Genomic DNA, 27,006 nt, shown 5'->3' on the forward strand with positions numbered 1-27,006 from the left:
TTTGTATTCTTTTTTTATGACTGAGTAATATTCCATTGTATATATACACCACAACTTCTTTATCCACCCATCTGTCGATGGACACTTAGGTTGTTTCCATGTCTTGGCTACTGTAAATAGTTCCTCTATGAACGTTGGGGTACATGTATCTTTTCAAATGAAAGCTTTTGTCTTTTCTGGATATACGTCCAGGAGTGGGATTGCTGGGTTATATAACAACTCTATTTTTTAGTTTTGTGAGGAAATTCCATACTGTTCTCTATAGTGACTGTACCAGTTTAGATTCCCACCAGCAGTGTAGGAGGGTTCCTTTTCCTCCACACCTTCTCCAACATTTATTACTTGTAGACTTTTTAATAATGACCATTCTGACTGGTGTGAGGTGATACCTCATTGTAGTTTTGATTTGCATTTCTTTAATAATTAGCTATGTTGAGCATCTTTACACGTGCCTCTTGGCCATCTGTATGTCTTCTTTTGAGAAATGTCTATTTAGGTCTTCTGTCCATTCTTTAATTGGGTTGCTTGTTTTTTCATTGTTAAGTTGTATGAGCTGTTTGTATATTCGGAAAATTAAGTCCTTTTCAGTCACATCATTTGCAAATATTTTCTCTCATTCTGAGAGTTGTCTTTTTGTTTTGTTTAAGGTTTCCTTTGCTGTGCAAAGGCTCATGTTTGATTAGGTCCCATTTATTTATTTTTGCTTTTATTTCTATTGTCTTAGGAGACAGAAAATGTTGTTTTGAACCTGCATTTTAAACGTCTTCAAAAATATCTAAAATTTAATCCATACTCCCTATTATCATTGAAAAAAATACAAGGAAGTTTGAAGAAAAATTTAATAAAACATTTGTCATTTTCACTCCATCTTTCCTCTGAATAGCCTTTTACACTTGTATATGTTTCCCTGAACTGACATTAGGATATAAACAATTGTATACACTTACACAAATTACTGTTTCTGTAAATGTTCACTTTATAAAAATAGATTTTTAACATAAATTTGCACCTATTACTTTTTTTCATTATAAGGAATCTTAGGTTAAGATGTATAGATGTTACAAATCATTAACAGTATGTTAAAACTTAGAGTTGTTTGAATATATGTATAATTTACTCACAAATATATATATATATATATATATATATACACATAGATACATGCATACATAGACACACACGCTACATACATATGCACAAACACACACACATATTGATCTAAGTAGGTGACCACTAAGGAATATTCCAGTCAGGGGTTGCCAAAAAGTACTGCCTTAACATCTTTAAATGTATCCTTAAGAAAATATTTATTTATTTAAGGTATTCCTAGGGAATGGGTTACTGGATAAAGTATTTTAAGCATTCTTTGTTTATTTTATTATTTATTTCCCATTTTTGAAGCTTTTTACAGTTTCTAGAGTTATGTATTAAAGTACCTCCCCAGTCTCATAGGTTAGAGTAATTTAATATTTTCATTCTGATGGATGAATATATGTGTGTACCATGTACATCTCTGTTTTCTAGTGAGGTTGAGCATGTTTCTTTCGTGTGCAGTTCATTTGGCTGTTCTCTTCTGGAAATTTTACAAATATTTTTGTCATCTTTATAATCATTTGCTTTTGTTGTTGTTTTTATTTCTTAAGTCAAATTGTTGGTGTTTATTAGACACTTTAGGTACATAAAATTTTTTTATCATTTCTTTATTTTTTAATCATTGTATTTATTTTCTTTTTTTCCATTTAAAAAGTTCTAATTCCTATATTAAATTTGTTATTTGAACTTAGAAAAGTTGCATAAATCTTTTTTTCTTTCCTAATTCCAGAGCATAGACATTTTAATTCTATCTTCCTGATCCTTTCTTTGGAGTTTTCTGTTGTAAAATTATTTTAAATTTCTCTCATTTTAAAGGCATTCTGTATTAGTCATTTAAAATTTATTATATATCAGTAAATGTTATTTACATTTACCAATTTTTATCAACTTCTTTGCATCCTTTTTCTTTGGATTCAATGCTTTTCCAGCTAAAATTCATCTTTTAGTATTTTATTTCACATGCTGCCTAAAGTTATCATCTTGTTGTTTGTTTTACTCTCACTCTATATTATTGTTATTTTAAGTAAATACACAATTCTAGTTCTTCGAAAGTTCTTTTTTCTAGCATTTTGAAGGTGACCATATCATAGAACAGAATGGAAATGTTATAAATGTTAATTTTAAAATTAATTCAACTAAAATAAGTGGGTATGTAAAGAGCAAGGAAGTTGAATACTTTCCTAACATTGCTGGGTTGTCTGATGATATTGGTTAATGAATGAAGAAAGAAAGTCTTAAGAAGGTTATTCAAAATCATGGAGGACTTATGCTTTCATAATAATTTATCAGGTAAGTCAGACTAAGTCTTATACTTTAAAAAAATTAGAAAATCTGGAAAAATATGTAGAAAACATCTGCTTGAAATTATTGATAACTAATACGATGATGAAGAGGGATTTGGAGGAAAAAGGTTAAGGAAGTATAACAAATTTTGATCAGTGATATAAAATACAAATATGTATCTAAATTTTTTGTCCTCCTTCATTTTCAGGACTCAACTCTTCTGTCAGTTCTGGAAGTTTGCAGCCATTGTCACTTATGTATCACTTCACTCTCATATTTTTTAGCTTTCTTCTGGAAATACTAGTAGATATAGACTGAACGGTCTTCATTTATCTTCTATATCTTTTAAAATCTCCCACTTATTTCCATTCCTTCTATATTTTTCATAGTTTATTCTTGATGTTTTTCTCATATTTTGCCCATGTCCTGAATTCTTTCTTTAGTTTTAATTTACTAATTAACACATTCATTGTGTTTTTCTTTCAATAACTTTAATTTTTACTTATAGAAATTTAATTTTCTTCTTTCACAAAATGCCTCTTTTTGCCTCCATAATGTCATGCTCTGGTTTTATGGTCTTCATATATTAAACGTGTACTGCTTCTTTTAAGTTCTTCATTTTTTTTTCTGGTTCTTTTTTTGTTGACTTTCCTCATAAGGGTTTGTCCACTTATGTGACTTGCAATTTTCTATAGTGATTTTGTTATTATGAGGGATTGCATTCCGTGGGAGTTCCTTGTCTTCTGAATTCATACATAGAGTTTAAAATTGAACCTTCCTGGATCCTAGGGTTTTTTTCAGTTGTGTACCAGGCTTTACATTAGCTTTGGGTCCTGTACTATGTGTGAATGTATACTCTGCACCCACACAAGTTGCAGACCTAGGATCCTGATTTTATGACAATTCTACCCAGTTCCACAGCTAGATTAATGGGTAAAGCTTTTGTTGTTTCCATTTAATATATGGGACAATCCTTCAAGGTCCTAGGCTTTAAGCAAAAGTGTTCAACTCCAATTCCTCACCTGTATAGTCCTGAGTTTCCTATTCCAATATGGTTGACAACCCCAGAACTCAATCCCTTAGGCCTTCCTCCTAGTTTGATTTCACTGTGGACAACTTTGGTTTCAGCAGTAATTGTTTCAAGTCCTCCTTTATTTCCAAACTTCCAGATTCAATCTCAGCTATTCATTCAACTAAAAAGAAAAATATTCAGCCTTTCTATGGATATGAAGTGGAAGATGGAAGTTTTCCCATATCATCATTAGATAGCCATATTGACCTGATGTTTTCTCTGAGAATCTTCCCTTGTTTTTCTAGATGTCCTTCAATTTTCCCAGGCAAACGTGAATACAAAACCTCTTTGTAACTGTACACATTCTCACTACAGCCTAATAACTTACAATATGTATTCTAGTGGTAACATTTTTGCCATGCTTAATATTTATTCTTAGCATAGTAAATTAGGAGACCATACATGAATGCATATATATGTCAGTGATTTATACCTGCCTAACACTGTATTCATTTCCATTATTACTTACCAACATATGAGTATAATGAAATAAACAGAAGACCATGGATATAAGTACACTATTTTCCTCATTCTTATAACAAATATTTATTGAATGGCTACTATGTACCCAGCACAATTTCAGGCACTTAAAATGAATCAGTGAATAAAACAGAAGATCTATTCTTATAACTTATTTGTTTCATGCTAATGAAAAAAAATTAAAACAAAAATTTCTTGCTTTGGGAAAGTGACATTGGACAAAAGAAGTATGACATCCATGCAAATATGTTTAGATTACCTTCTTTCAAAGAGCAGGAGCGTGATCTACCATTTACCCTTTTGCTGGCTCTCCTAGATTGATCCTTTCACTATCATTGGTATTTTTATGTTGACGAATGATAATGAAGTTTAAGTAGCTTTTGGTGTTTTTACAGCTTGGACAATGGAGTACCTTTGGAACCCTGGAAGTTACAGCTCAGACTGAATCAGAAACAAAGGTGTTCTCAGTGGTGGCAGAAGAAGATTGTGAAATTCTTATAATCCCTGCAAAGAATTATGCAAAGTTAAAATCGGTATGACTGTATCTAATCTATGTATTAACACAATATGGGTATAAATTAACACTAAGTTTTGCCTCTCTAGGCAGAAGATGTCCATACCTCTTTTATATTTTAATTTGTCTTGAACTGGAGACCATAAAAATATGATATATTTGATGAATATCACTTAAGCCTTTGATGAGTAGTTGAAGTGGAAAGGTCTCTATGGATAAAATTTGTTATATGTTTGAGTGCATTTGGTTTTCCATGAATTTAAAATTCATCTGTTCATTCACTCATTCACTTATTCATTCATTCAACAACTATATGTTTTGGGTGTCAACAGCATGTCATGTATGAGGGATACCAGAATGATCAGAGATCTCTAAACCTCTACAGTCTACCTTAGGAAGAACAAATACTTGAGCATTATCTGAACACTATTTTATATATATAACGTACATCGAGACCGAGAGCTGCATGAGTAGGTGATCACAACTTAATTCTGAGCCCCTAATTCTGCTGCATTAGGATAACTTATTTTCTTCAATTTTAAAAATTTATTCTCTTTTAGTCAAATCCCCAAATTCCCCTCTCTTCTATTTCTTCTCCCCTGGATGGAAGAGGAAGTTTGTATAAATGATGGATTGGGAGCCCACCATGGTCATGCTCTGTCAGCTCCTCTTGATAGGGTTTAACAATGGTGCAGGTGCTACAGAGCACTGGCATCAGCCACAGTGAGGTGCTCATGCTGGAGGGAGATGAAGAGACATCCATCTTCTTGATTTAGGTCTTTAATAGTTGAGATTTCTTTAGATAGAGTGGTCTCAGTGTTGGTGATACAGAAGACTTTCCTAGGATTCAATTTCCTTCCAAATCTCTGGCTTCAGAGTGGCTGGCTTAAAAAAAAAGTTTCATATGTTTGCTTTTATTTTCAAAATGTCTGTATCATTTATTTGGTATTATCAAATACAACTTTTGAGTGTAGTCTTGACTATGATAAGGTTTTCTTTATTTTAATGCTAAAACATTTATAGGAGACTAAAAATATTTTGAAAAGTGGGAAAATATTTTAGTAGCAGATCTGAAGATTAAAATTTCAGTATGGTTATGTGGTCATGCTCCTATAAAATTCAAATACATTTTATACTAAGTTACATCCATATAACCTTTATTTTTCTTTTACTGCCATTTATCTATCTTCTATATTTTTACCTCTTTTTAAAAAATTATGTAACATAAATTTTGATAATGACTTTTCTTCAGGAAAAAACAAAACTGAAAAATAAAAATATGGTGAAATTAATCCATAAGTGTCCATATTATATGGAGTGGCCTACTTTATCCATATATGAGCTAGTTACACTCACTTAATGGAAAAAATTTCCTCCAGGTCATGGTGAGTTTAAAGTAATTTTGGATTATTTCCTTTATATTACATTACATTATTGGAATTTGTAATTTTTCATAGATTTAATATTTTATATAATATTTCTTCACATGTGTTTCTCTAATATATTAAATGTTACCTTTCAATTGGACATTTAGATTGTTGCTTTTTAAATTAAAAATCATTCTGTATTGACTTGAAGAGTGATCTCAGAAGTAGACTTACTTCCACATCCTCCTATTTCTCCCCACAGTCCCTACCCTTCTTGCCCCACCCTAGCAGTCAATGTAAAGACCAAACTATAAAGGATAAAGGCTGTGAGAAGTTACAGTCATTTTTTTTTTCTTTTTTCCTGGTAGGGCACCTACTTTAGCTGCATGTTTGCTTATCTGTACACATTATCAGGGAAAAATATCATTATAGAGAATAGATAAGACTGAGATAAGGAGTAGCAGCAGTGAACCTGCCTACATTTCCAATATTCAGCATGGCAATGACGCATGCATTTCCTGGGTTATGTATACACAAAATGTGTAGGTGGCATTGAGTCATTTTGTACAATATTTCCATTTATGAGAAGCATACTAAATAAGAGATGCCAACTGCTATGTACTGATGTTTGTGTCCCACAAAATTCATATGTTGAAGCTTTATTCGCTAAGGTTATGTTATTTGGATGTGGGACATTTGGCAGGCAATTAAGTCATGAGAGTGGAGCGCTCGTGAATGACATTAGTGCCCTTAAAAGAAGAGATGAGAGATAAAGAGTTGATCTCACTTTCTTGGCTATGTGAAGATACTGCAAGAAAGCACATATCTGCAAATCAGAAAGAGGGCTCTCATCAGACATTGAATCTATTCGCACCTTGATCTTGGACTTCCCAACCTTCAAAATTGTGAAGAATGTTCGTTGTTTAAGCCAACCCAGCTGATGCTATTTGTTATAGTAGCCAAAACTAAGACACCAACATAAGAGGAGCTACAGTAGACGTGTCAGAATATTCAGTCAGGAATCACTATAGTGCCCTACCTCAAACCTGCAGATCCATAATTGCGGTGGGACATGTGGTGCCAGGAGGAGGAGAACATTTCTGAATTAAATTTGAAATTAAAGTTATAAAAAGAATGAGTCTAAGTTATAAGTTCCAAAATGTGACTATTCTAACAATAAAAATATGGTGAAGAAATTACAGAATCTGGCTAAGCTATCCTTTGAGGGAGCCACTATATAATAGAAAAGTGAGGTTAATATAGCACCATACAGAAGATTCATTTATTGGAAAAAGTAAATACCTATGCTTCAAAAGCTGAGACTCCCTAATAAACCTGTTCAATTTAGTGAGACTATGCACCCTTTCCTGAATTTGTTCCAAATTTCTTTCCTGTGTGCTTGTTTTTATATTTTATTTATCATTTTTTGAAATACAGTGTTTAGCCCATATTTAGCCAAATATATATTTTCTTCTTACTTTTAAAAATTGAATGTCATGTTGTAGTTTTGTTCATGAAACATTTTTCCTAATGCTGTATTCATTTTTGGCCAAAAGTACACTTAGAAGACAAGAAGTAAACTGACGTGTAAAAAACTGGTAATTAGCATTTCTAGATTCAGTATATTTATTGTATAGAATTTTTTTTTAATTGGGTGTTTGGATTTACCATGGGTCTCCCTTCTGTATTCGAAATATTAACTCTTGGTCCATGCCTCAGTTCCAGGGCTATTTTATTAAAAAAAAATCTTAAACTTGCCAATTTATCAGGACATTAATATTTTTGAGATGGTTTTAGAGGAAGAAAGACACCATAATCAAAGATTTTTTTCAACTACGTGAACCAAAAGAATATGGCATTTGGAAAAGGGGAATAATTATGTGTTTTAATGTATTTGATTACTAATGATGAATAATATGTGTTTCAGTCTGAAATATCAATCTAAAATATTTAAATTTAGCATCAAAAAGTTAAGATGTGGACACATAGTTTCTTAGACATGCTGGGTTCAAGTTCTTATTTGGTAAATGCTTTTAAAGTAATGGTGGAAACTATCACATTGAACAATCTGTGATTATATCGTATAAGTCAAAAGTAACATAATTCTTCCACTGATTCCCTGTTGTTAAAATATTTGGTCCTTACACTTACACAGTTTAAAAAAACATTTATCCTCCCTAGGGAAGAATGGCAATTTCACTAGATGATTCTCAAGGCTTCTTTCAGCTCTGAAATACTATGGTTCTTATAAATAAACATTCCTAGGTGAAGAATAAGTTCTTTCAACCTAAACTAATTTTCTTTTATCGTGGTGACAAACTTGATATATCAAAGAGAAACATTAGATATAATACTTCTCTACTTTACTCATGATTTATTTTGAATTTTTATCAGAAAATGTAGAGCATAGCTCAAATTATACTTTCAATATCTACTGATAGGCTTAAAATTAGCAGTAGTATGATTTCCAAAGCATAATTACTTGTGTTTTGATATTATTTTAGAAAAATATATTGGATGAAGTTTCAGAGACATCTAGGAAATTATTCAAAAGATTGCTAGAATTTAGAATTAATACCTGGAAATCTATGAAATAAATAAAGCTTATTTCTGGCACTATTCCTCTGTTAACTTCTTAAGTCTTCTTACTTTTGCTTCATATGCAAAGGGAGATTGAGTTTAATGGATGTGTACAATGTTGTTTGTTGTTTGGGTCTGTCTGGTTTGTATCACACCAGCTAAAGTCTTCCCAGGTGATATTTTTTCCAGGTGTGACTGGATAGAAAATGGAAACCAGCTGATCTCATTAATCAACCTGTTTCTATGTGTATCATGTGTATAAGAAAAAATGGTAAATTAACTTGACATTAATGAACCATTTGTATACATTTTATTGTTATCCTGCTTATGTCAGTATGCTCCATCTTTTCCAGGTTGGATATAATATAGCAAACATAATAATTAGAGATACTAAAAATGTAGTAAAAATTTAGTTTTAAAAGATAAAGTATGCAAATATAGCAATTATAAAAAATTCTCTAGTCTTCAAAAGCCAAAAATGGAGAATTTCAGTCACAGAATTTATACCAAATGGAAATTTGAAGCTCTAGGCTCTAAATCCCAACTTTTTGACATCATTCCTTCTAGATCAATTAACTCTTCAGGGTATCTAAACTTTTAGCCCTAAGGACACTCTTGAGCATCCCAGAAACAGGTTTGTGTCTAGGGGTGCCATTGATAGTGATGCATTTTTCTTCCTCTTTTCTTCTTTTGCATAAGTGAATATTTTGTAATATACCATATTAATTCATTTAATTATTTTTAATAGGCTTTATTATGAGAAGTTTTCAGTTCACAGCAAAACTGAGCAGAAGGTACAGAGATTTCCCATATACCCCCTGCCCCCAGTCTGGCACACTATCCCCTGCTCTTAACATACTCCATTAGAGTGGTTCATTTGTTACAATTAATGAACCTACATGGAAACATCAACAACCAAAGCCCATAGCTTACATTAGGGCTCACTTTTGGTATTAGACATTCTGTGGGTTGGACAAATGTATAACGATATTTATCCACCATTATAGTATTGTACACAATAGTTACTGCCTTAAAAATTCTCTGTGCTCCACATTTTCATCTCTCCCTCCTCCTTAAACCCCTGGCAAACACTGATCTTTTTACTGCTTTCTTTTGATTTTACCTTCTCCAGATTGTCACAGAATTGGAATCATACAATATATATATAGCCTTTTCAGATTGGTTTCTTTCACTTTAATATTTAAGTTTCTTCCAAATCTTTTCGTTGTTTGATAGCTCATTTCTTCTTAACACTGGATAATATACCATTGTCTGGATGTACTACAGTGTATTTAGCTATTCACCTACTGAAAGGCATCTTTGTTGCATTCAGGTTTTAGCATTATGAATGAAGCTGCTAAAAACATTTGCATGCAGGTTTTGTGTGGACATAAGTTTTCAACTCCTTTGGGTAAATATCAGGGAATGAAATTGATGGATAGTATGATAGAAGTATGTTTAGTTTTGTGAGAAACGGTCAAACTGTCTCTCGAAGTGGCTGTACCAGGACTTCCCTGGTGGTTCAGTGGTTAAGAATCCACCTGCCAATGCAGGGGACATGAGTTCAATCCCTGGTTTGGGAAGATCCCACATGCTGCGGGCCAACCAAGCCTGTGCCCAACAACTACTGAGCCTGTTCTCTAGAGCCTGCGAGCCACAGATACTGAAGCCTGCGTGCTTAGATCCGTGCTCCACAACAAGAAAAGTCACTGCAATGAGAAGCCTGCATGCCACAACGAAGACCCAACGCAGCCAAAAAGTAAATAAATAAAAATTTTTAAAAATGTTGCAAAATAATCTACTACAAAGGGGCTGTACCATTTGTACTTTCACCAGCAATGGGAATTCCTGTTGCTCCATATTTTTGCTAATATTTAGTGTTGTCAGTGTTTTAGGTTTTGGCCACTCACATAGATTTGCAATGGTATTTTGTTGTTTTGATTTTAATTTCCCTGATGGCATGTGACTGGAGCACATTTTCATGTGCTTATGATCTATATATCTTCTTTGAGGAAGTGTCTGTTAAAGTCTTTGGCCCATTTTTTACCAGATTTTTTTTTTTCTCTTATTGTTGCGTTTTAAGAGTTCTTTGTATATTTTGGATAACAGTGTTCTTCAGATGTATCTTTTGCAAATACTTTCTCCCAATGTGTTCCATGTCTTCTCATACTCTTAATATGTATTTTGAAGAGAAGTCTTTAATTTTAATGAAGACTTCACTATACTCAAGGTCACTTAGATTTTTTTTTCTTATGTTACCTTCTGGAAGTTTTATAGTTTTGCATTTTTACATTTATGTCTATGATGCATTTTGAGTTAATTTTGTGAAAGGTGTAAGGTCTGTGTTTGGATTCATTGTTTTGCATGTGGATGTTCCAGCACCATCTGTTGAAGAGACTACCTTTGCTCCATTATATTACTTTTCTTCCTTTGTCAAAGATCTGTTAAATATGTTTATGGGGTACATTTCTTGGCACTCTATTCAGTTTCATTGATGTATTTGTCTATCATTGAGTCGATAAAACACTGTCTTGATTACCGTTGCTTTATAACAAGTCTTGACCTTAGATGTACCAGTCCTCCAACTTTGTTCTTCACCTTCAATATTGTGGTGGCTCTTTTGTCTCTCCATATAAACTTTAGAATCAGTTAATCAATGTTCACAAAAAAACTTGGGAATTTAATTTGGATTGAATTGAATCTATAGATCCAGTTGAGAAGAAATGACGTTTTGACAATAACATCTTCCTATCCTGAGCATAGAATATCCCTCCTTTAAGTTAGCTCTTTAATTTCTTTCATCAGAGATTTATGGTTTTTCTTGTATAGATTGTATACATATTTATTAGATTTATACCTAAATATTTCATTTTGGGGGATGCTAAGGTAAATAGTATTGCATTCTAAATTTCAAATTCCACTTGTTCATTGTTGTTTATAGAACCAGCTTTTGGTTTTGTTGATTTTCTCTATTGATTTTTTTTCAATTTCATTGATTTCTGCCCTAATTGTTATTATTTTATTCCATTTTCTTACTTAAGATTTAATTTGCTTTTCTTTTTCTAATTTCCTAAGTTGGAAGCTTAGATTTTATTATGTTAGCTACTTCTTTCCTATTAAATGCATTCAATGCTATAAATTTCCCTCGAAACACTGCTCTCACTGCATCCCACAAATTTCAATAAATTGTGTTTTCATTTACATTTAATTCAAAATATTACTAAATTTCTCTTCAGAGTTCTTCTTTGACCCATGTATTATTTGGAAGTGTGTTGCTTAATCTCCACATATTTTGAAATTTTCCAATTATCTTTCTATTATTGATTTCTAGTTAATTCCATTGTGGTCTAAGAGCACACGTATGATTTTTATCCTTCTAAATTTAATTCGTGTTTTATAGTGCAGAATGTGGTCTCTCTCGGTGAATATTCCATGTGACCTTGAGGAGAATGAGTCATCTGCTGTTGTTGTCATCTATAGATATCCTCTATTCAGTTCACTGATGGTGGTATTGAATTCAACTCCTTTTGGATCTTTCCCTTTTTGAGAGAGAGTAGTTGAAGTCTCCAAATATAATAGTGGATTTATCTATTTATCCTTGAAGTTCTATCATGTTTCCTTCACATATTTTGACGCTCTGTTGTTAACACATATATGTTAAGGATCATTATGTCTTCCTGAACAATTGACCTTTTTATCATTATGTAAGGCCCTCTTTATCTCTCATAACATTCTTTACTTTGAAGTCTGCTCTGTCTGAAGTTAATATAGCTATTTGCACTTTCTTTTTCTTTCTTTATTATTCTTTTTCGAGGTACGCGGGCCTCTCACTGTTGTGGTCTCTCCCGTTGCGGAGCACAGGCTCCGGACGCGCAGGCTCAGCGGCCATGCCTCACGGGCCCAGCCGCTCCGTGGCATGTGGGATCTTTCCCGACTGCGGCACGAACCCGTGTCCCTTGCATCAGCAGGCGGACTCTCAACCACTGCGCTACCAGGGAAGCCCTTTGCACTTTCTTTTTTTTTTTTTTTTTTTAATTTATTTTTTTAAATTTTTTTAAACATCTTTATTGGGGTATAATTGCTATACAATGGTGTGTTAGTTTCTGCTTTATAACAAAGTGAATCAGCTATACATATACATATGTTCCCATATGTCTTCCCTCTTGCGTCTCCCTCCCTCCCACTCTCCCCATCCCACCCCTCCAGGCTGTCACAAAGCCCCGAGCTAATATCCCTGTGCCTTGCGGCTGCTTCCCCCAGCTATCTACCTTACTACATTTGTTAGTGTGTATATGTCCATGACTCTCTCTCGCCCTGTCAAAACTCACCCTTCCCCCTCCCCATATTCTCAAGTCCGTTCTCCAGTAGGTCTGCGTCTTTATTCCTGTCTTACCCCTAGGTTCTTCATGACATTTTTTTTCCTTAAATTCCATATATATGTGTTAGCATACGGTATTTGTCTTTTTCTTTCTGACTTACTTCACTCTGTATGACAGACTCTAGGTCTATCCATCTCATTACAAATAGCTCAATTTCATTTCTTTTTAAGGCTGAGTAATATTCCATTGTGTATATGTGCCACATCTTCTTTATCCATTCATCCGATGATGGGCGCTTAGGTTGTTTCCATCTCTGAGCTATTGTAAATAGAGCTGCAATGAACATTTTGGTACGTGACTCTTTTTGAATTTTGGTTTTCTCAGGGAATATGCCCAGTAGTGGGATTGCTTGGTCATATGGTAATTCTATTTGTAGTTTTTTAAGGAACCTCCATACTGTTCTCCATAGTGGCTGAACCAATTCACATTCCCACCAGCAGTGCAAGAGTGTCCCCTTTTCTCCACACCCTCTCCAGCATTTATTGTTTCTAGATTTTTTGATGATGGCCATTCTGACTGGTGTGAGATGTTATCTCATTGTAGTTTTAACTTGCATTTCTCTAATGATTAATGATGTTGAGCATTCTTTCATGTGTTTGTTGGCATTCTGTATATCTTCTTTGGAGAAATGTCTGTTTAGGTCTTCTGCCCATTTTTGGATGGGTTTTTTTGTTATTGAGCTGCATGAGCTGCTTGTAAATTTTGGAGATTAATCCTTTGTCAGTTGCTTCATTTGCAAATGTTTTCTCCCATTCTGAGGGTTGTCTTTTGGTCTTGATTATGGTTTCCTTTGCTGTGCAAAAGCTTTGAAGTTTCATTAGGTCCCATTTGTTTATTTTTGTTTTTATTTCCATTACTCTAGGAGGTGGGTCAGAAAGGATCTTGCTGTGATTTATGTCATAGAGTGTTCTTCCTATGTTTTCCTCTAAGACTTTGATAGTTTCTGGCCTTACATTTAGGTCTTTAATCCATTTTGAGCTTATTTTTGTGTATGGTGTTAGGGAGTGATCTAATCTCATACTTTTACATGTACCTGTCCAGTTTTCCCAGCACCACTTATTGAAGAGGCTGTCCTTTCTCCACTGTACATTACTGCCTCCTTTATCAAAGGTAAGGTGTCCATATGTGCGTGGGTTTATCTCTGGGCTTTCTATCCTGTTCCACTGATCTATCTTTCTGTTTTTGTGCCAGTACCATACTGTCTTGATTACTGTTGCTTTGTAGTATAGTCTGAAGTCAGGGAGCCTGATTCCTCCAGCTCCTTTTTTCGTTCTCAAGATTGCTTTGGCTATTCGGGGTCTTTTGTGTTTCCAAACAAATTGCGAAATTTTTTGTTCTAGTTCTGTGAAAAATGCCAGTGGTAGTTTGATAGGGATTGCATTGAATCTGTAGATTGCTTTGGGTAGTAGAGTCATTTTCACAATGTTGATTCTTCCCATCCAAGAACATGGTATATCTCTCCATCTATTTGTATCATCTGTAATTTCTTTCATCAGTGTCTTATAATTTTCTGCATACAGGTCTTTCATCTCCTTAGGTAGGTTTATTCCTAGATATTTTATTCTTTTTGTTGCAATGGTAAATGGGAGTGTTTTCTTGATTTCACTTTCAGATTTTTCATCATTAGTATATAGGAATGCCAGAGATTTCTGTGCATTAATTTTGTATCCTGCTACTTTACCAAATTCATTGATTAGCTCTAGTAGTTTCCTGGTAGCATCTTTAGGATTCTCTATGTATAGTATCATGTCATCTGCAAACAGTGACAGCTTTACTTCTTCTTTTCCGATTTGGATTCCTTTTATTTCCTTTTCTTCTCTGATTGCTGTGGCTAAAAGTTCCAAAACTATGTTGAATAAGAGTGGTGAGAGTGGGCAACCTTGTCTTGTTCCTGATCTTAGTGGAAATGCTTTCAGTTTTTCACCATTGAGGATGATGTTTGCTGTGGGCTTGTCATATATGGCTTTTATTATGTTTAGGAAAGTTCCCTCTATGCCTACTTTCTGGAGGGTTTTTATCATAAATGGGTGTTGAATTTTGTCGAAAGCTTTCTCTGCATCTATTGAGATGATCATATGGTTTTTCTCCTTCAATTTGTTAATATGGTTTATCACATTGATAGATTTGCGTATATTGAAGAATCCTTGCATTCCTGGAATAAACCCCACTTGATCATGGTGTATGATCCTTTTAATGTGCTGTTGGATTCTGTTTGCTAGTATTTTGTTGAGGATTTTTGCATCTATGTTCATCAGTGATATTGGCCTGTAGTTTTCTTTCTTTGTGACACCCTTGTCTGGTTTTGGTATCAAGGTGATGGTGGCCTCGTAGAAGGAATTTGGGAGTGTTCCTCCCTCTGCTATATTTTGGAAGAGTTCGAGAAGGATAGGTGTTAGCTCTTCTCTAAACGTTTGATAGAATTCACCTGTGAAGCCATCTGGTCCTGGGCTTTTGTTTGTTGGAAGATTTTTAATCACAGTTTCAATTTCAGTGCTTGTGATTGGTCTGTTCATATTTTCTATTTCTTCCTGATTCAGTCTTGGCAGGTTGTGCATTTCTAAGAATTTGTCCATTTCTTCCAGATTGTCCATTTTATTGGCATAGAGTTGCTTGTAGTAATCTCTCATAACTTTTTTTATTTCTGCAGTGTCAGTTGTTACTTCTCCTTTCTCATTTCTAATTCTATTGATTTGAGTCTTCTCCCTTTTTTTCTTGATGAGTCTGGCTAGTGGTTTATCTATTTTGTTTATCTTCTCAAAGAACCAGCTTTTAGTTTTATTGATCTTTGCTATCGTTTCCTTCATTTCTTTTTCATTTATTTCTGATATGATTTTTATGATTTCTTTCCTTCTGCTAGCTTAGGGGCTTTTTTGTTCTTCTTTCTCTAATTGCTTGAGGTGCAAGGTTAGGTTGTTTATTCGAGATGTTTCCTGCTTCTTAAGGTGGGCTTGTATTGCTATAAACTTCCCCCTTAGAACTGCTTTTGCTGCATCCCATAAGTTTTGGGTCGTTGTGTCTCCATTGTCATTTGTTTCTAGGCATTTTTTTATTTCCTCTTTGATTTCTTCAGTGATCATTATTAAGTAGTGTATTGTTTAGCCTCCATGTGTTTGTATATTTTACAGATCTTTTCCTGTTATTGATATCTAGTCTCATGGCGTTGTGGTCAGAAAAGATACTTGATACAATTTCAATTTTCTTAAATTTACCAAGGCTTGATTTGTGACCCAAGATATGATCTATCCTGGAGAATGTTCCATGAGCACTTGAGAAAAATGTGTATTCTGTTGTTTTTGGATGGAGTGTCCTATAAATATCAATTAAGTCCATCTTGTTTAATGTATCATTTAAAGCTTGTGTTTCCTTATTTATTTTCATTTTGGATGATCTGTCCATGGGTGAAAGTGGGGTGTTAAAGTCCGCTACTATGAATGTGTTACTGTTGATCTCCCCTTTTATGGTTGTTAGTATTTGCCTTATGTATTGAGGTGCTCCTATGTTGGGTGCATAAATATTTACAATTGTTATATCTTCTTCTTGGATCGATCCCTTGATCATTATGTAGTGTCCTTCTTTATCCCTTTTAATAGTCCTTATTTAAAGTCTATTTTCTCTGATATGAGAATTGCTACTCCAGCTTTCTTTTGGTTTCCATTTGCATGGAATATCTTTTTCCATCCCCTTACTTTCAGTCTGTGTCTCTAGGTCTGAAGTGGGTTTCTTGTAGACAGCATATATAAGGGTCTTGTTTTTGTATCCATTCAGCCAATCTGTGTCTTTTGGTGGGAGCATTTAGTCCATTTACATTTAAGGTAATTATCGATATGTATGTTCCTATTCCCATTTTCTATATTGTTTTGGGTTCGTTATTATAGGTTGTTTCCTTCTCTTGTGTTTCTTATCTAGAGAAGTTCCTTTAGCATTTGTTGTAAAGCTAGTTTGGTGGTGCTGAACTCTCTCAGCTTTTGCTTGTCTGTAAAGGTTTTAATTTCTCCATCAAATCTGAATGAGATCCTTGCTGGGTAGAGTAGTCTTGGTTGCAGGCTTTTCTCCTTCATCACTTTCAGTATGTCCTGCCACTCCCTTCTGGCTTGTAGGGTTTCTGCTGAGAGATCAGCTGTTAACCTTATGGGGATTCCCTTGTGTGTTATTTTTCCCTTGCTGCTTTTAATATGCTTTCTTTGTATTTAATTTTTGATAGTTTGATTAATATGTGTCTTGGCGTATTTCTCCTTGTATTTATCCTGTATGGGACTCTCTGTGCTTCCTGGACTTGATTAACTATTTCCTTTCCCATATTAGGGAAGTTTTCAACTATAATCTCTTCAAATATTTTCTCAGTCCCTTTCTTTTTCTCTTCTTCTTCTGGAACCCCTATAATTCGAATGTTGGTGCGTTTAGTGTTGTCCCAGAGGTCTCTGAGACTGTCCTCAGTTCTTTTCATTCCTTTTTCTTTATTCTGCTCTGCAGTAGTTATTTCCACTACTTTATCTTCCAGGTCACTTATCCGTTCTTCTGCCTCAGTTATTCTGCTATTGATCCTATCTAGAGTACTTTTAATTTCATTTATTGTGTTGTTCATCGTTGCTTGTTTCATCTTTATGTCTTCTAGATCCTTGTTAACTGTTTCTTGCATTTTGTCCATTCTACTTCCAAGATTTCGGATCATCCTTACTATCATTATTCTGAATTCTTTTTCAGGTAGATTGCCTATTTCCTCTTCATTTGTTAGGTCTGGTGGGTTTTTATCTTGCTCCTTCATCTGCTGTGTGTTTTTCTGTCTTCTCATTTTGCTTATCTTACTGTGTTTGGGGTCTCCTTTTTGCAGGCTGCACATTCGTAGTTCCCGTTGTTTTTGATGTCTATCTCCAGTGGCTAAGTTTGTTTCAGTGGGTTGTGTAGGCTTCCTGGTGGAGGGGACTAGTGCCTGTGTTGTGCTGGATGAGGCTGGATCTTGTCTCTCTAGTGGGCAGGTTCACGTCTGGTGGTGTGTTTTGGGGTGTCTGTGGCCTTATTATGATTTTAAGCAGCCTCTCTGCTAATGGGTGGGGTTGTGTTCCTGTTTTGCTAGTTGTTTGGCATAGGTTGTCCAGCACTGTGGCTTGCTGGTCGTTGAGTGAAGCTGGGTGCTGGTGTTAAGATGGAGGTCTCTGGGAGATTTCCACCGTTTAATATTATGTGGAGCTGGGAGGTCTCTTGTTGACCAGTGTCCTGAAGTTGGCTCTCCTACCTCAGAGGCAGAGCCCTGACTACTGGGCTGGAGCACCAAGAGCCTTTCATCCACATGGCTCAGAATAAAAGGGAGAAAAAGTAGAGAGAATTAGTAGAAGTATGAGGAAAGAAAGAAGGAAAGGAGGAAAGGAAGGAAGGAAGAAAGAAGCAAAGAAGGAAAGAATGGAGGGAGGGAGGGAGGGAGGAAGGAAGGAAGGAAGGAGGGAAAGAAGGAAAGAAGACAGAAAGAAAGAAGATACAGTAAAAATAAAATAAAGTATAATATAGTTATTGAATTAAAAAATATTTAGAAAAAAAAAAAAAGGGACGGTTAGAACCTTAGGACAAATGTTGGAAGCAAAGCTATACAGAGAAAATCTTACACAGAAGCATACACGTACACGTTCACAAAAAGAGGTAAAGGGGGAAAAATCATAAATCTTGCTCTCAGAGACCACCTCCTCAATTTGGGGTGATTCGTTGTCTAAAGGAGGGAAGGAAGGAAGGAAGGAAAGAAAGAAAGAACGAAGGTAAAGTATAATAAAGTTATTACAATGAAAATTAATTATTAAAAAAAATTTTTTTTATAAACCATGGACGGATAGAGCCCTAGGACAAATGGTGGAAGCAAGAGTATACAGACAAGATCTCACACAGAAGCATACAGGTACACATTCACAAAAAGAGGAAAAGGGAAAAAAATCATAGATCTCGCTCCTAAATTCCACCTCTTCAATTTGGGATCATTCCTTGTCTATTCAGGTATTCCACAGATGCAGGGTATATCAAGTTGATTGTGGAGCTTTAATCCGCTGCTTCTGTGGCTGCTGGGAGAGATTTCCCTTTCTCTTCTTTGTTCTCACAGCTCACAGGAGCTCAGCTTTGGATTTGGCCCTGCCTCTGTGTGTAGGTCGCTGGAGGGCGTCTGTTTTTTGCTCAGACAGGACAGGGTTAAAGGAGCTGCCGATTCGGGGGCTCCGGCTCACTCAGGCCGGGGGTTGGGGGATGGGGGAAGGAGGGGCACTGCGTGCGGGGCGGGCCTGCGGCGGCAGAGGCGGCGTGACGTTGCGGCAGAGCCCGGCGTGATGTTGCACCAGCCTCAGGCCCGCCGTGCGTACTCCCGGGGAAGTTGTCCCTGGATCCCGGGAACCTGGCAGTGGCGGGCTGCACAGGCTCCGCGGAAGAGGGGTGTGGAGAGTGACCTGTGCTCGCACACAGGCCCCTTGGTGGCGTCAGCAGCAGCCTTAGCGTCTCCCGCCCGTCTCTGTGGTCCGTGGTTTTAGCCGCGGCTCGCGCCCGTCTCTGGGGTTCGCGCTTTTAGCCGCGGCTTGCGCCCGTCTCTGGAGTTCCTTTAAGCAGCGCTCTTAAACCCCTCTCCTCGCGCACCAGGAAACAAAGAGGGAAGAAAAAGTCTCTTGCCTCTTCGGCAGGTGCAGGATTTTCCCTGAACTCCCTCCGGGCTAGTCGTGGTGCACTAACCCCTTCAGGCTATGTTCAAGCCGCCAACCCCAGTCCTCTCCCTGCGTTCCGTCCAAAACCGAAACCCGAGCCTCAGCTCGCAGCCCCGCCCGCCCCGGCGGGTGAGCAGACAAGCCTGTTGGGTTGGTGAGTGACGGTCGGCACCGATCGTCTGTGCAGTAATCTCCCCGCTTTGCCCTCCGCACCCGTCTCTGTGCACCACCCCGCGGTACCGAAGCTCCCCCCTCAGCCTCCCGCAGTCTCTGCCCGCGGAGGGGCTTCCTAGTGTGTGGAAACTTTTCCTCCTTCACAGCTCCCTCCCACTGGTGCAGGTGCCGTCCTTATTCTTTTGTCTCTGTTTTTTCTTTTTTTCTTTTGCCCTACCCAGGTACGTGGGGAGTTTCTTGACTTTTGGGAGGTCTGAGGTCTTCTGCCAGCCTTCAGTAGGTGTTCTGTAGGAGTTGTTCCACGTGTAGATGTATTTCTGGTGTATCCATGGGGAGGAAGGCGATCTCCGCGTCTTACTCTTCCGCCATCTTCAAGGTCCCCCTGCACTTTCTTTTGATTAGTGTTAGTATGGTATATTTTCTCATACATTTATTTTTAATCTATATGTATCTTTATATTTAAAGTGGGTTTCTTGTAGACAACATATTGTTGGGTCCCTTTTCTTTTTATCCACTCTGACAATCTCTGTCTTTTAATTGGTACATTTAAACCATTGACATTCAAAGTGATTATTGATATATTTGGATAATATTTGCCATATTTGTTACTGTTTTCTATTTGTTACCCTTGTTCTTTGTTTTCAGCTTCTACTCATTTTCTGCCTTTTGTGGTTTTAACTGAACATTTCATATGATTCCATTTTCTCTCTTAGCATGTCAGTTATACTGTTTTTAGTAAAAGTTTTTTACTGTTATTAGTGGTTGCCCTAGAGTTTAGGATGTACACTTATAACTAATCCAAGTCCACTTACAAATAACACTTACTGATTCACAGGTAGTGTGACTACCTTATAATAAAATAATCCTCGTTCCTCCCTCCTATCTTTTGTAGCATTGCTGTCAGTGACTCTACTCATATGTAACATAGCTAGGCATATATATATTTTCCTAAGCATGCATAGTCAAATACAGTGTTGCTATTGTTATTTTGAACAAACTGCTATCTGTTAGATCAATTAAGAAGAAGAAAAATAAAAGTTTTTATGTTACCTTCATGTTATTCCTTCTCTGAGACTTACCCTTTCTTTATATAGAGCTGAGTTTCTGGACTATATAATTATCTTTCTCTCTAAAGAATTTATTTTAACATTTCTTACAAGGCAGGTATAGAGGCAACAAATTCCTTTAATTATTCTTTGCCTGGGAAAGTCTTTATTTCTCCACCACTTTTGAAGGACAATTTCTCAGAGTCAAGAATTCTCCATTGATGGATTTTCTCTCTTAATATTTTCAATATTTCACTCCACTATTCTTCTGGTTTGCAAAATTTCTGAGGAGTTGGTTGTAATTTTTATCATTGAACCTCTACATGTAAGATGCTTTATCCTCTGGCTTCTTTCAGGATTTTTTCTTTATCTCTGCTTTTCTATAAATTGAAAATAAAAGGCTGAGATGTAGTTGTTTGTTTTTTTGTTTGTTTTGTTTTTTTTTCTGGGGACATCTATTCTGCATTTATCCTGCTATGTGTTCTCTCAGCTTCTGGATGGATATATGGCTTGGTGTCTATTATTAATTTAAAGAAATTCTCAGTCATTACTGTTTCAAATATTTCTCCTGTTCCTTTCTCTCTCTCTTTTTTTTTTTTTCTTCTGGTAGTCCCAATAGGCATGTTGTACCTTTTGTAGTTTTCCCACAGTTCTTGACTATTCTATTTATTTTTAAGTCTTTCTTCTCTTTGCCTTTCACTTTTTGAGGTTTCTGATTAGATATCCTAGAACTCACAGATTCTTTCTCAGCTGTGTGCAGTCTGCTGATAACCCTATCAAAGGTGTTCTTTATTTCTGTTATATTGTTTTTTAATTCAAGCATTTATTTTTATTATTTTTTAAATAGGACTTCCCTCTCTCTGCTTCCCTCTCTCTGCTTCCTTTGCTTATTTGTTCTTGCTTGCTGTCTACTTTATTCATTAGAACCCTTAGCATATAAATTCCCAATCTGATAATTTCAACATCCCTGGCATGTTTCATTCTGATGCTTACCCTGTCTCTTCCATCTGTGACTTTTGCTTTTTAGTATGTTTTTAAATTTTTTTCTTGATATCTAGGCATGATATACTGGGTACTAGATTGCTATTATAGATTTTAGTAATATGGTCATAAGGTGTAGGGGGAGGAAGTCTCAGTCTTATAGCAGGCCTTTGCCTCTGGAATGTGAACTTCATACATACTTCTCAGTCCTCCCTTCCCCCTGCCCCCATTAGATAGGGCAGGTTGGCCGGAGTGGGCTGGACTTAGGAATTTCCCTTTCTTCGGTTCAGTTAACCTTTTATAAAACCCTGTTAGGTTAAGCTCGACCTAACTAGGTTTCTCCTAAAAGCAGGCCTTGCTAAGAACAAAGTGTGCTGTTCTATTTCATGCCAGAAGCATGAGGGAATTTTTCTATATATTTACTGTAGGAACCTGGTAGAGATCCAGGAGGTAAAAGTCATAAAAGAATGAGGATTCTCTGTTGTCTGGGTCCTCTTAGAGTTTTTAATTCTCAGATTTGTCTGCAGTGAACCTTCAGCATTTTGTCAATTACAGTTCTGGTCTTTCTACCTCAATCCTGGTTTTTATTGAGGTTTCTGCTCTAGTAAATTGTGATTCTCTGTATTTGCTTGTTAGTCTCTTCAATTTTGTGAGCAGAAGTTTGACCTATGACCTCATATCTCTTATGAGTTAAGAATTCTTGATTTTTCAGTTTTTTTAGCTTTCTACATGTTGTTAGGATACAGTTGTGTCTCCTAAGCTCCTTACTTGCTGGACTAGAAAAACTGATTTTTTTTTTTTTTTTTTTACTATATTTGTTATTTCTCTAATATTTGCTCTAGGGCTAACCATATACATCTCAATTTATCAGAACTTACTTCAAATTTTTGCTAACTTATTTCCAGTTAGATATAGAAATGCTACAATATATAGCTCTATTTTCTTTTCCCTCTTTGTGCACTATTATTGTATATATTGCATTCATATATGTTACAAACTGAACAATAAATTATCATAATTATTTTATGTAGTTTTAATGTATTTTAAAGAAACTATGAGAAAAAGAGAGCGCAAGTATGTATTTATAGTGTTTCCTATATTAAACCCTTTATTTACTCTATCAAGTTATCTTCATTTATTCCTGTAAATTCGAGTTACCACCTGATGTCATTTCCTTAGTCCATTATAAGTTTCTCCTATCTGCCACCTCATGCTGTTATTAGCAAGTATATTACATTTTTATATTATAGGTCCAAATCAGAATTATGCACTTATTATTTCACAAATCATTGTTTAAGAAAAGTAAGAGAAGAAGGATAATAAATATATGTTTATGTCACCTTCTGTAACTACATATTTACCTTTAGTGTCACTTTTTGATTTTTCAAGCAGATTTGAATTGTTTGGCCGTTCTTTGCTTTCAGTCTGAAGAACTTCCTTTAGCATTTCTTTAAGGGAGTATGTGCTAGCAATGGATAAGCTCAGGTTTTATTTAACTAGGAATGCTTTTCTTTAGTTTTGAAAGATATTTTTGTTAGATATAGAATTCTTTGTTGAAATGGTTTTATTTCATTTTTGACACATTTTGAATATATTATCCCATTGTCTTCTGGCTTCAAATAGTTTCTGATGAGAAGTTGACTGTTAATCTTATTATGGTTCACTTGTCAGTGATGAGTTATTTTTCTCTTTCTGCTTCAATATATTCTCCTTGTCTTTGGCTTTTAGGATTTGTACAATGATATGTCTATGTGCTTATTCCATCTTACACAGAACCAGGTTTCTGTCACCACTTTAAATTCCTTTTCTCCTCTCCTCTCTTCCCACTCTCTTTTTCCTCAGTTATACTATACCCTATACATTCAGCTATATTAACTGGTACTAAAGTAAAGTTTATCTTATCATTCATCTCCTTACCAATATTTTTTCTTCCCATCATTAATAGATTAAAATATAAAATCCTTAATATCGTTTAAAAGTCCGTTTGCATCTGGGCCAGGTCTGAGTCTCCAAGTTTACATTGAATCTTTCTTCTCTTTTCTGTTCATGTTTCAGACATTCTATACTTTCATCAGTTCTAGTGGTACTCTCCCCTCCTCTCGGCCTTTACACATGCTGTTCCCACTTCCTGGAGAAGTTCCTTAACCTTCATCTCACTAAATTTATTTATTGTGAAGACAATTTTTTCAAGACAAATTAAGTTATACTTCTGTCTCTGCTTCTAGAGATCTCTGTTTATCCCACATCTGAGGATTCAGCAAACTTTTTTCTGTAAAAGACCAGTTAGTAAGTATATGTTTTGCTGGTCATGTACAGTCTCTGTTGCTGTTGCTTCTGCTTCATCTTCTACTTCTTCTCCTTCTCCTTCATCTGCTTCTTCTCCTCCTCCTCCTCCCCTTAAATATATAAAATATGTTCTTAACTGGAGACCTGTACTAAAATAAGCCTTGAGTGAGATTTAGCCCATGGGCCAAAATTTACTAACCTCTGTTTTATCTTAACACTAATCATGCTATATCACAATTAATAGCTTAAGACTCAGTTTTCCCAATAGAAATAAAATTCCTCTGGAATGTGTTCATCTTATTTTTCAGTGTCCAAAAGAGTGCTTAGAATTTTTAGGTGCTTGATATATATGTTAAATGAAAAAAATGAATGGATGTTTTGATGTTGGTGTGTGCCTTTAGACCAAAGTTATTACATATTACTTCCAGAAGTAAATAATTTAACTCTTTACTGCTCAGTAAAAATGGTTTGCATTAACACTTAGCATATATTTTCTTTGAGAGAAATAGTATTTCCTGATTAAACTTAGTATATTTAAACTTACTTTCATTGTTAAATTTTGATTAAAACAAAATTTTTTGCTTCACTATCATTGAGTAGTAATTTAAGGAAATTATATCATTGCAATCAGTCAACCACTAAGAATTATGGGAGGACACTGTGTTTTCAATTCATAATCCAGGTAAAATAAAAGCCAGTTTAAATTTGATATGCCATTAAATAAGACAAACATTAGCATGGTACTATGAACAACACTAGTTAAAGGCAGTTTGGAAGTCTGTTCTTTTCAAGAAATCACCAGGAGTAAAAATTTTTGAATCTGTCAACTAATCATTTTTATTTTCAGTCATTATGTTCAACTCTCACTATATATGCAACCAACTTTCTATAATATAAGGCGGTGGAAATGGGATAATGACTGAAAAATATAAGTGTAATCTCCTTACTTTTAAAATTTGTCATAATACACATTGTTGTTATAAATATTTCTGTGAGAAATAATTTCTGAGTATGGTAGATTCAGCAGATTATATTCCTCAGTGCCTCTTCCAGACACTTCTAATTTGCCTTCCTCTACTGTGAAGGCTAAGAAAAGCTAAAGACTACATGTCCTGGATCCAACATAAGCACTTTAATTTTGATTATGGCCTGATCTTTGCTTTGCAGATATGCTTATACAACATTGGAAGTAGTCAAGGAGAAGCTCCTCTTATAAGCATGGTGGTTCTGATTTCACCCTTAGCATTACTACTGATGATTGGCAAGAGACAGGTTTCCTCTAAGAGCTCCATGCTGTAGGTGGACTTATTCACTGGCTGATTTTTTTTTTTACTCTATAGTTTTGAAATCATGTTCCATGGCTCTTCTATAGCCTTTTAACACCTCTAATAAAACTTTTTTCTGTTTAAATTTAGATAAAAAGAGTTTATTGCCTGTACTCAGAAACCAAGATAAATGCCCTGGTTGTGCATTATATCAAAGATGATCTTTTTTGTAAATAAGTGCTTTTACAGAATTCCTTCTTGGCATTTAGTCAATTAATATTTTTACTAAATATTTATTATGTGCAAAACACTAAATTAGTTGCTTTGTGGAGCTTAAAAGAAATGGATTTAAAATCAAATAAACTCAAGTGTTTGAGGAGCTAAATGTAAGGTTTGGGTTTGATCTCAAAGAATTAACAATTAGAAAAATATATATAAAGGTGTGGTCTTTTTATTTAACATCTTTGTTGGAGTATAATTCCTTTACAATGGTGTGTTAGTTTCTGCTGTATAACAAAGTGAATCAGCTATACATATACATATATCCCCATATCTCCTACCTCTTGCATCTCCCTCCCACCTTCCCTATTCCACCCCTCTAGGTGGACACAAAGCACGGAGCTTATCTCCCTGTGTTATTTTTTTTTTCTTAGATTCCATATATATGTGTTAACCTATGGTATTCGTTTTTCTCTTTTGGACATAATTCAATCTGTACAAAGTCTTGAGGTCCATCCAACTCATTACAAATAACTCAATTTCATTTCTTGTTATGGCTGAGTAATATTCCATTGTATATATGTGCCACATCTTCTTTAACCATTCATCTGTTGATGGACACTTAGGTGGCTTCCATGTCCTGGCTATTGTAAATAGACCTGCAATGAACATTGTGGTATGTGACTCTTTTAGAATTATGGTTTTCTTAGGGTATATGCCCAGTAGTGAGATTGCTGGGTAGTATGGGAATTCTATATTTAGTTTTATAAGGAACCTCCATACTGTTCTCCATAGTGACTGTATCAATTTACTTTCCCACCAACAGTGAAAAAGGGTCCCCTTTTCTCCACACCCTATTCAGCATTTGTTGTTTGTAGATCTTTTGTTGATGGCCATCCTGACTTGTGTGAGGTGATACCTCATTGTAGTTTTGATTTGCATTTCTCTAATGATTAGTGATGTTGAGCATCCTTTCATGTGTTTGTTGGCAATCTGTATATCTTCTTTGGAAAAATGTCCATTCATGTTTTTTGCCCGTTTTTGGATTGGGTTGTTTTTTTTTTTTTTTTTTTTTTTTTTTTTTTTAAATTTGTTTATTTATTTATTTATGGCTGTGTTGGGTCTTCGTTTCTGTGCATGGGCTTTCTCTAGTGTGGCAAGCGGGGCCCACTCTTCATCGCGGTGCGCAGGCCTCTCACTATCGCGGCCTCTGTTGTTGCAGAGCACAGGCTCCAGACGCGCAGGCTCAGTTAATTGTGGCTCATGGGCCCAGTTGCTCCGCAGCATGTGGGATCTTCCCAGACCAGGGCTCGAACCCATGTCCCCTGCATTGGCAGGTGGATTCTGAACCACTGCGCCACCAAGGAAGCCCGGGTTGTTTGTTTTTTTGATATTGAGCTGCATGAGCTGTTTGTGTAATTTAGAGATTAATCCCTTGTCAGTTGCTTCATTTGCAAATACTTCCTCCCATTCTGAAGGTTTTCTCTTCATCTTGTCATGGTTTCCTTGCCTGTGCAGAAGCTTTTAAGGTTCATTAGGTCACATTTGTTTATTTTTCTCTTTATTTCCCTTTATCTAAGAGGTGGGTCAAAAAGGGTCTTGCGG

General features: G+C 35.5%; 1 protein-coding gene across 1 annotated transcript in view; it reads left to right on the forward strand.

The window, feature by feature from the left end:
- CNBD1 (cyclic nucleotide binding domain containing 1) overlaps nt 1-27,006 on the forward strand; it is a 414,607-nt gene that overhangs the window by 343,082 nt on the left and 44,519 nt on the right. The window contains 2 exon segments of the mRNA XM_032609565.1: nt 4,324-4,461; nt 5,695-5,827. Coding sequence (XP_032465456.1) covers nt 4,324-4,461; nt 5,695-5,827 — 271 coding nt within the window.

The sequence above is a fragment of the Phocoena sinus genome, chromosome 17 (genome assembly GCF_008692025.1).
Source record: "Phocoena sinus isolate mPhoSin1 chromosome 17, mPhoSin1.pri, whole genome shotgun sequence".
NCBI lineage: Eukaryota > Metazoa > Chordata > Mammalia > Artiodactyla > Phocoenidae > Phocoena > Phocoena sinus.